Below are 11,725 nucleotides of genomic sequence, written 5' to 3' on the forward strand. Positions count from 1 at the left end.
AATACAGCAGGTAACTGGAAATCCCTGGCTTTTCTAGGGCGGTGGCAGTATTAATGTGCCAAGAGGAAAGCTGTGAGGAATTGAATCATTCTGCCAGCCTTCTCTGGGAGGCATATGTAGGTGTGTGTTTTGTGTGAAAGGCAATCACGATGGATAAAGAGGTACCAAAAGACATTCATTCCCAGACAGAGAACAGCAAGACACACTTGAGAATGCCTGGCCAAAGTCTCGACTCTAAGTGGCCTGTGCTATCCAGTACAAGTGTGGCTGATGGATGCCCAGAAACAGAACAAAGCATACTCCCTTCAAGTTCTTAGGGGCAGCTTGTAGTTTGTGAATTAATTATTAGAAACAGGTTTGCCTGTACTTCTTGCTTTTGCTTCACCATTCGTTGACACCCTGCCATCTGAGTATCACACAGGTGGCAATGATGCATTTGTTGCATCACATTTGGTGGTATCAGTGCCAGCCAATTGTCAAAGCACTCAACTCTCTGGAGGGTTTACATTCATCTAGGTCTTACCTGGTTCCTAGATGCAAGGCAGACGATGTAGGTTAGAGTATTGTGTGTATAGTACCTTGCAAGGCTACTGAGGTCTTATGTAAACAAGGGCTAAAAATCTGACCTGCAGTGACCAATATCCACATCATGCCTTCAGGATGAAACTGCAAGTAAGTGGCTGATCAGTCTGTCCACTAGCCCTGTCTGCCAAACCCAGGCCAGCGCAGACACACATTCTGCCTCTTCTCTAACAAGCCAGCTATGTAGAACTAAACTGGATGCATTCAGAGGGCCATCAGTCACGAGACAGACAGTGAAAAGAATGCATTAATATATACACACACAGTTAATAAAATAATGTTATTTAATGTTATAATAATCTGTCTCCAGTACGTCTGTCAAGCTTACGAGATTACAGCTTTTAAATTCTACCATTACTACCACTCATCAACTGAAATTTCTCCTTGGAATTCTGGAAAGGGATACTTTGGGGTCACTGACTGGTTGGAAAATATTGCTAATTCCAGCCACGACCTAACCAAAAGGTCAACAATAGTCTTAAAAGTCCACTCTTCCACCTGAAAGCAAGCAAACATAAAAGTGCTCTGTGCAAAAAGAACATTCCAGCTCAAAGTACCTATGAACCTACATACTCTGTCTAGCAGCAAGTATCAAACACCCCTCTCCCAAATCCCAGTCTCAATGTCCCTCCCATAATGCAGTTTGTCAACCCTGGCTCTTGCTCAATCAGGAATTCCTTACTACTTTAACACTTGCTACTGATCTTGGATAAGGGCCTCCTGCTGTGGTTTCCCATTCTTGGAAGTTACCTTGCATCCCAGTATTCAAGGGAGTTCACTTGCTAAATGCCAGTTTTGTACTATAGCTCAGAGTGAAATCACTTACCAGGTCTTGGCTTGCATTCTCCACTATTTATTACATATAGCTACATTTACTTTATCCTTTGTTAACCAAGTTAGGCCCATAAGCTAGTAGCCTCTTATCAGAGGACAACCTCAGATGATATTTATACGTCTATGAAAAATTTGGCCAGAAGAACAGCAGGGAACTTCTACTCTTTTCAGTAAGTGTCATGTGATCTTTTCCATCCACCCTGAGATACCACCAACTCAAGTAGATGGGACATCAGTTTAATGTCTCACCCAAACGGTGGCACACTAGGAGTGCAGCACCCCATAACAGTGCACTGCAATGTCAGCAATATGAAAAGCAATCCAATCACTTGAACTGAGAACAGAACCTACAGCCTCCTGATCTTCCACCAAAAGGAGGAATGTGCGTTATCTATACAGTTACTGCTACTTTCATGACTGGGAATGTCTAACTGGATTCTGTATCTTTTCAGTGATATGAAAAAAAAAAAAAAAAATCCACGTACAAGCCTTACTTAAATATAATATACATTAACAGATTTTTCTGCATTTAATGAACACAAATAATTCAATAAGTAATAAAAAAGGAAAGACTATAGGGAGCTTATTTTGTCTCATGCCCTTTAAGCATAATATTTTGTCCACGATGTAAAATTACACACATGGTAATTTTAATGTGCAAACCAAATATCACAAAGCACAAAACTTGCTACGCATACACTAAATATCAGAAAGCACAATAATACAACAATAATGACATTGGTTTATTACCCACATTATGAATATAGGCATCATAAGAGCAATAGATTTAACAATTCTAATTAAACGTAAACTTAAAGCTACTCTACAACAGCATGATCAGTTAATGGAGCTGTGATCTTCAAATATGTTCCCAAATGCACACTTAGAAGAAATCTACCACAGGTAAGTGCTTTCCCAGTTTGTGAAGTAGACAGCTCATGGTATGAACCACCAAATTTATCCCTTCATTTAAGTGCAGATATGAACAGAATAAGCCAACCCAAGGCTATAACGTGGTCTGTGCCATTCGAGACGCGAACAGTTGGGATCATTCAGTACTTTATCTGTAAATTTTAATTTTACTGGAGACAGGTGTTAGCTGAATTCAAGCCACTGCAAAATGTAAAGCAACGCATAATGGTGTTTTCTAGCACACTGACCTATTGTAGCTCTAGCAATCCTGCTACAACTTTACTGTAGTTTGTGAACGAGGGATGACTGAATATGCATACACCAGAAACAAAATGGAACAACATTCATTGACTTAGCAGAGTGTCAAGAACATGGGGTAGCAAAGGTCTCACAACAGAGACAGCTAAGATTTCTGATCTGCACAAATTAGTACAATACCTATATATTTATCAATTTTTAACAAATTAGCAACTATTGTGAAATCAAAATACATGCTTTTTTACTCTGAAAATAGCAAGATCACTATCACTCCTGGGATACTTGCGGGTTAAAAGCATGGTTCTGTTTTTAATTTTTAGCACTGAGCTATATTCCAAAATTCTTTAGTCAGGACTGTATGAAGTTGAAAGTGACCTGTGGTTTAGTGCTAACCATGAAGAAAATATAGCCGGAAAAGAAGATAGCAGGGTGGTTTGCAAGCATAATGAACCAAGCTGGCTTCACCAAAGTGCCTAAACATCCTGTTACTGGAAATGGTGAAGAAAAAGGGGCCAAGAACAACATCTAGGATTTTCAGTAAGAGGGGAGGGAGGCTGGATTTTCCCATATGATAGCTCACCATGTGACTTGAAGGTAGGGAGCAGTCCATCTACAGACACCAAGAGAGACAACATGACACAAAGTTCATGAAACCAGTAACGGCTGGCCACAACAAATGCCTCGGACAGATCTAAAAATACTGATCAGGCAACTCTTTTACAATTCATATGCAAATGGAGATCAGTGGTATCAAGAAAAGTTCTGCCTATGCTATGACGAGGTCTGAAACCATGCTATGTACCAAATACAAAAACTCCTAGGGGTCATTATTGATGACAAACTAAAATTCAACCTACAGATACTCCACTGTATAAAACAGAAACTAGGTCTGCTATATCGGAACAAAAAATTCCTAACTCCTGAATCTAGACTTACCCTGGGCCAGGCACTCCTCCTCCCCTCCCTCTTATACGCCGCCCCAGTTCTTACCAATATCCAGGCCTCCACTAAACAAACTGCAACACACTTACCATAAAATAGCCAGATTCATTACTAACTCCCCATACAACTCACACCACTGCATTTCTTTAAACTCGTCAATGGCTTGAGCTTCCCCAATTTCTGCTATCCTATCAATTTTATATGCTACACTCTATTCTTTATAAACCTTCCTTCTGTCCATCTCTATCTTCCTTAGTCTCCATCTACATCCCATCCCGGACCCTCCGTACTTCTAACCAACAATTACTTGATATCTACCACCCAAAAAGGTTAATAGGCAAACTACTCTACAAACACTCCCTTGCCCATGCTTGGAACAAACTTCCCCTTGACTTACGTTCAATCTCCCACACCTCACACTTTAAAAATGAACTAAAAGCATATTTTCTCAATTCCAGAACCTGCCCTTGCCATGACCCTACCTAGTTTTCCTTCCCTTTGTGTACCCTCAAAAGGACCATACTTAGTACCTCATTACACCTCTCTCTCCTATGTGTCTACTATTCATTAGCATAATTTTATACAAACAAATGTTTTTGTTGACCTATTGAACTATATCAATGTAAAATTGTTACTTAGCTTCTTTTTAATGCAACTTTATGCATGTAACCCAACATTTTTTTCTATAACTGCTATTATATCATTCTAAAGACATGCTTCTGGAGCATTTCTCCCCGGGCCTCCGCTGAAAACAGGATCTGTGGAACCCAGTCGGACATTCCCGGTCAACAAATGTTAAATAAATAAAATAAATAAATAAAATATCAATATTGTTTAGATTTGTACTTGTTTAAAATGTACTACTGGAGCTTTTCTCCTCGGGTCTCCACTGAAAATGGGCCACAAGCCCAGTTGGACAAACCCGGTTAACAAAATGTCAATAAATTAATAATAAATATTAAAGAAATGTTAGAGCACATCAGGATGGACTCCTTTCTCTAACATTTTTGACAGAGGAGACAGGAAGGCAGTATAGAAATAATGCTTGTGTGCAGTCATCATACTCCTTTTATGCAGATTCAACACAAAAGCCCGTTTCCCTACTGAAGTCAACCTTTTTCTTATTTGAATAAACAGCTAATTAGAATTAAATACATTATGTGACTATGGGCACGACTTTCAAAAATTCTAGCACTAACTTGTTAATGGAGATCAACAAAGGTTAAAATCTGGATGGCAAGAGTATGAAACAGCTTGAAATGTGTTAAAAGAAATCCACTGTTGTGTTGACACAAATGATAAAAAGTAAACCAAAGGCAATTTGCTGAACTCCGTCCCTAACCTGGTGCTCCAAGTAGCTGGAAGCATGGTTAAGCTGAGGAAATCAATAAGTTGTGGACATACAACCAGGTGTTTTAAAACAGTTCAGTGGACTAGAGTTTTTTTTTTTTTCCTTTCAAAATTGTTTCTACCAATTCATAATGCAATTACTTTAGTTTGATAATAAAAGTAACAATAAATCTAATTCTTACCTCATGATATTACTGGAGTTAGCAGTCACATATGGACTGTATTTTTTTCTAGATGTTTTTCACTACATACCTGCTGATCTACCCTGCTTACCTACCACCCCCCCCCCTTAATGGTTTTGAGCCAATCTGTTCCCCTATTACAGGGGATGCTACAGCTACAGCTCAAGGGTGAAAGCCAAGCGGTGGGGAATGTCATTTGGGCAGCTATGACGGTGACATATGTACAACGCAGGTGTTTGTGTCGATCCCTAAAATCCCACCATTCAGCTGCTGGAGAGGGCGCCTCCATCACTATAAGGGCCTGCAATGCCTTCCCTACGTGTGCGAATGCTTCCACCCACTCATCGAAGGATGCCATCACCAACTTGGTACAGTCATGCCCACACCCACAGTCCTGGCTGTATTTCAGTGCTTTGCAAGTCTCCACTTGCTTGATGGCAATCAGATCAGAACCACTACTTGCTCACCTCCGACAGGTGAGTCTGCATCAACCACTCTGTGTCATCCTCCCTAACCTGGTCTTCAAGCACCAATCTGCTACTTAAACTCTAAATTATCCGGGTCACAGTCAGGATGTTATTCCTCTATAATCACAGAGCTGGACTTGGTCCAGAAGCTTTCAGTAGCATCACACATACCTTTAATGTTTGCAGTGATCCAGGGGAGATTGCAAGTTCTATTAAGTTCCAAAGAATTATACTGCAGAAAGTTATTGTAATGTACTGACTTACTGAATGATAACCATTTCAATGTAATCCAACTATTCAGTCCTAATATTTCCTGATGGCACACTTGCTGCATTCTACAGACATATCTACAGGACCAGGAAAAAAAAAAAAAAAAAAAAGGAAGACTAGCACTGAAAATGCCAGTCCTCCTTTAAGATTGGGCTTTGTATTAGTGAAGTACCACGCAGGATGCGCAGTAGCAAGTCCCGCCCAAATCATGCCTTTCCTCAGAGATTTCCTTATGGCGCAGTTAAACCACTAAATATTCATGCATGTGCCGGCATGAATATTGATCTTTCTCTTTTGCAGTACAACAGAATGCTTGAGGTTTCTATACTCTGCTTGCTATGGAAAACAAAAATATTTGACACGTCTCCTTGCCTTTGACCAAAGAAAAAGGTCCCTTCCATTTCAATGTCTTCCTTCTAGTAAAATACACAGAAAGTGTATTAATGGCATTTATTATAGTTTCACATAAAAATGACCGTGTCTTTGCTTGTGCTCTGAGGGACAGAAAGAGCTCAAAGTACAGTTAGTTAATAAATAGTGGTTTGGAGTACAGTATAATTAAAGTTTCTGGGTGGAGGAAGTGATATGGTGCAACACTGCTGCATGAATTTGGAAATGACAAGAATTTACCCAGTGTGACTATGTCATGGTTTGAGCCAGATTCTTTGGAGTGCAAGCTTATTCTGCAATAGCAGTATGTAAAGATATTTTTTCTGTAATAATCTTTGTAGGGGGGGGGTAAGGTGCATTGGACCCACACAGTTTGTGTAGGAGTCCCCCCAGCACCACTAGTTATCAGGGCTAATACAGAAAGTGTTCTGTAAACCAAGAATATTATATGTCACTGCAAGATGTAAGTTTTCTGTAAGAAAGTCTATCATTTTGGAAACCTGGAGAGGTGACAACTCTACCAGTGGCCCATGATGTGCATGCAACACACTCTAGAATGCAACCCTTCACTTTCAAAACATGGGCTGTAGCTCTGTGAAATACTAGCACAAGTAGTGAGTACACACAATCACAGTCTTACACTTAAAACTGGGTACAGTATGACCCAATGTGTTTATGTGTGTGCTTAAAGTCTGGTTACCCTAACATTACAAACCAAGTTACTGTCACGGACATGGGATTCAAACCTGTAAGGTACTTCACTAATACAAAGCCCAATGCTACACACTAACAATACAATTCCATTCTCGCATTCTGCGAGGTGGCTCACCAATACAAAACCTAAAATCCTATAGTTTTACTGCAGTCTAATTGCACTTGTTAGTTTCCTTTCATTGCACGTTTTTCATGCTTAATTAACAGCGAAAAAATCACATCTTAATAAAGTTGTTGTTGTTGTTGTTTGTCTTTCGGCTTTTCCCGGTAAGGGGTTGCCACAGCAGAACTCTGGTCTGCTAATGATTGGCAGTAGATTTTTACAAAACGCTGAGGTGCTCGCTCGACACCCAATCTTCAACGAAGGCACACCCATTTACGCACGCATGTCATTCGAACGCTACCCAACTGCGGGGAGGACATGCAGACTTCACACAGAAGGCACTCCCAAGCCCAGCCGAGAATCGAACGGGAGAACCTCTTGCTGTGAGGTAACAACGCTACCGCCATACCACCGTGGCATCTTAATAAAGAATACTTTACAAAAATCTGGCAGCATGTAATGCAGTCTGTAATTCCACTTGTTCATTTCCTTTATCCAGTGCCGCTGAACTGTATCAATAAGCAACAGGTACAACCAATATATGCATGATGTCAAACGGAAATCAGCATACTTTTCATTCAGCGGTCATTCCTAAGCCCATTCCCCTGTTAATCATTATGGACACACCTAATTCTGCGCAGAACTGGGAGCGAGGTACTTCACTAATACAAAATCTAAGATTGATTATAATGTACACCTAGGACTACAGATTCAAACAATTCTTGCACTTGCAATGAAAGAAATAACTGTGCAAGACCAAAAGTTTGCAATGCTGGAGGATTATTTGCATCTTCTGACTACTTTTTAGTCAAAGGTTACCTAACAAAATACGCTCAAACTTCTCAAAAGTAAGCCAGTGCACAGCTTCTTCAGCACATGAAGCAGGGAATCAGAGGCACAAAAAGCAGAGAAGGGGGAAAAAAAAAAAAGAGAGATCAGACTTTCCTGATCTCACTCAGAATGAAAACCTTAAAAATGGTAAAGATTAGGACTCAGAGGAAGAGAACTGTAGTTATGTAGGACTGCCACTGTAGGGATATAAAATGAGTTGATATATCTATCCATTTAACAATGCCAATACTGTATGGACTGTATTAAAAGCATTATGAACAAATATAGCAAAATACCTTAATATGTCCAACTTCGACAAAAGGAAGGATGAGGCAGCGTAGATCATAGCTTTCAACTGTACAAATTTTGGTAGAAAGTCCACAATTACGCCTCTTATTTTTATATGTTTCTCATAAAATGTGCGATTTTCTAGCAAATCAGTGAGAAGTGGACAGGTATTTGAGTTTCAAACTTGTATCCCTCAGAAAATGCATGGTGACACAGATCCTTTTATTCTAGCAACTTTCTAAGTTTATAAGAGTAACATTTAACATCTATCCTTATTTTTGGGGACTTTACCACCCCCTCCCATCCAATACTTTTGGCTTTATCCAGATTTCTTGTACTAAGAGGTTGAGAGGTATGGGCATGGTGCCAGAGGCTTTAAATCCAAAAACATCCACAGTACAAGAGGTTGCTACCTTTCAAAGCTATATTATATCACTCAAAGTAGATACTAGGCAGCTTTACTTCACGTAAATGGTAGTAGAGGAGTGGGGATGAATTCCTGACAAGTTGCTAGATATAAAACAGTGAATGGATTCAACGACATATGGGCGTTCTGTTTACTCGGATGAACAATAAGACAAGTAAAGCGTGCAAATAAATAACAGTACATCATGAATTTGCCATCGGATCTTTGTTTTCCAAAATTATGCACAAGCAGAACAGCAATACAATAAATTCAGTAAAATCGTAATATTATCAGTCGTGTGTCTGACTTGTGAAGACATAAACAGGACAGTTAAGATAGCATTTTCAAAACTGTTACTAGGGAGACCGGGAATTGTGTACTCCCAGCTGTCACAGATTAGTTTCAAAGACATTTTAAAACTATTCTTTAACCGCCAGCACTTATAGCAGTGCTACCATATCCCAAAACCAGTTTAGTGTCAGCTGCGATCAAAGCTTTTAAGCAACACCTTCAGCTAGGGTTACCACCTGTCCCACTTTGCGAGGGACAGTCTTTGGGCAGTTGTGTCCTGTGAAAAAAAACTAAAAAATTACAAATGTCCTAAGGTTTTAAGACAAAAGTAAATTGGCAATATTTTATTTCACTGGCTCGCCCAGAGTTTCCCGCAGGAGTGGGCATGGCGCGGATGATTGACGTGCGAACCTACATATGAAATGAGGCATGATTGACATGCCATTCAAAAGTTTACATTTGATAGGTGAAAACCCATTTAACTTAACATGTTAAAATAATTAATAAGTAGGGTATGCATGTGTTACCTTTTGTTTAAACCACGTCAATGACTGAAATTCATAAATAGCGGGTTAAGTTGTTGACATTGATATGTGGCATTTAGTTTTGAATGTGATGCACCCGCTGTGTTCGTTACAGCAAATTTAGCTTTTGCGGCACATTTAATTTCAAGTAGAAGTGATATGAAAAAATGTTGCTTTTTTACAGTAGTAGGATACAGCACCTTGGTTACGAAAATGCCTATAGCCTGTACACTGGATTTAATATGGTCAGTAAAATGCTGATGCTGTACTGAGTCTGTTTTCCGCCTTCCTTTTTCTACTTCTGGGTGCCCCTCCTTATGCTTGCTGACTGTCAGGCCTCCCAATACTGGACTTCAGTCCTTTGTAGTTTGGGTCTCCCAGAACCATGAGGACAAGAACTGTCCCTCCGTGCCATTTAAAATGTTACTGATTGCATAATTACATGGATTTTTGTTTTAAATATCATAATGTCACAGTTATGAATCCAGTTTGCAAGTGGGGATTAAGGGTACACTTGAAAGCTGGTCTGCTATGTGTATATGCCTAACAGAAAGAGGCCGTTTCTCCAGCTGTGATTCCATAATGAAGAAGGCAGAATTACCAAAATTGTTACAACTCACTGGCATTTGGTCAAGGTTAAAAATTGAGGACTTAACACTAAACACAGCTGTACTTTTGCAAGTCCAAGCAATGTGCTGGACATCTGAGAGAGTGTAGGAAGGTATTAGCAAGCCTTTACTTATTTTGTGGCTTGGTTGTGTTTAGATTCAAAGCCTGGAGTTACCAAAGGTAGATAAATGCATTGATTTGAATGTCTATTGAGATATTGGAGGTTTACAGAAAACTTGGATCTGGAAACCTTGCTTTTTAGAGGCATTAATGTTGGGCAAAGGTTTGGGCTGCGTTAAGCGTTCTCATTGTTAGTGTGAGGTATAGCATTTCTTTTCTTTTTTTTAACAGAAGAGGCTGGAAATTTGTTTGAATCACATTAAAGCTGTTGTGCAGTTTCTATTACTCTGGAAATACTGGATATACAGTTTAGCAAGCAGAGTAATCTGTATTACTATACTAGCCTAACTTTGCTATAGTAGTGTGTATTCAACAATTAAAATGGCATACAATACATAATAAATATTGATTACTGGTGCAGTCAGCTTGAATATTCAAAACTTAACTGTGACGTCAAACACCGCGGGCGGGGTTTGGGTGGTGCTTGCTACTGTGCATCTGGTGAGCCAGTAAAATAAAATATCGCCAAAAATTTTCCTAAGTATTTTTAATAATTGTATAATACATTTTCCCCCCGAAACACCTCAATGTTATAAGAAACTGCAATAACATAAGCACCTCAAATACTACAAAACAAGCTTTTATTTTGGCAAAAAGTGAAGCTCTGTCCTTTGCCCTGGTCGTGAGTATGTTTTGTCCTGCAAAACCTCACGTTTGTACAAAAACATGTCCCACTTTGGGCATTTAAAAAGGTGGCAACCCTATGACTTCAGCATACATACGTGTACTTATCTCAAGAATATTATGTCTGTATGCCTGAAAGTAAATTAACTCTAAACGAAAAGCACATTAACAGGGGCACAAGTTATAGTAAACACAGGTCCATGTGGTAACACCAGATCACACGCACGGAGAACGACACATACCTGCTCAGTATCCACAAAATCCATTTTCAGTCGTTCCACACTACACAAATATCCACGTGTTGACCTCACGCAGAATTTCAACATGCGCAATAGTCATAAAGTACCCTACCTCTTCAAGGGGAACGGGACAGTCACAGAAATATGTCGTCATTTGTATGCGTGTGCCTGTTACTCCCATCGAAGAATAATTGAGTGGGTTTAGGATTTTTTTATTAACAACATATCGAACCGATCCTTCATTCGGTTTTGGCGTTGCCAGAATGAGTCATCAGCTGCTGTAAAGGTTTTAAGGAAGAGTAATAAAATACGGGTTAGCTCTTCAAAATGTTACCGTGTGCCATAAGTGGGACGTTTGAACTAAGACTTGTGGCTTTTGCTAGGTTACCACCTGTCTCTCATTGGACAGTGGGGTCCTGCTAAAAAAACAAGAAAAATTGCAAATGTTCTGAAATTTTAGCCAAATGTTCTAGTTTCTTTTAATAAAACAATTTAATACTTAAAACGGCTAGGGGGCGAAGTCCAGCCGTTTGCACTAGTTATGGATTTGGTTTGTCGTGCAAAATCTCACATTTCCATGCTAGATGCTCCAGTTTGGGCATTTGAAAACCTAGGTTTTGCAAGACGACTCATTCCTTCAAACAATGCAAACAACTTAACTTTTGAATAACTTTTATTTAGTTATCAAGGACATGGCATTCTTTTATGACATCCTATTCAGAATATTAA

General features: G+C 39.5%; 1 protein-coding gene across 1 annotated transcript in view; it reads right to left on the reverse strand.

Moving 5' to 3' along the window:
- The window catches only part of RSL1D1 (ribosomal L1 domain containing 1), a gene marked incomplete in the record, with an annotated part of 148,289 nt that extends 137,162 nt beyond the window's left edge, over window positions 1-11,127 (reverse strand). The window contains 1 exon segment of the mRNA XM_044089178.1: window positions 11,000-11,127. Within this exon segment, the coding sequence (XP_043945113.1) occupies window positions 11,000-11,083 (84 nt within the window).
- Window positions 11,128-11,725: the final 598 nt, after the last annotated feature.

The sequence above is a fragment of the Protopterus annectens genome, chromosome 12.part0 (assembly GCF_019279795.1).
Source record: "Protopterus annectens isolate FY-2018-M chromosome 12.part0, PAN1.0, whole genome shotgun sequence".
Classification (NCBI taxonomy): Eukaryota; Metazoa; Chordata; order Ceratodontiformes; family Protopteridae; genus Protopterus; species Protopterus annectens.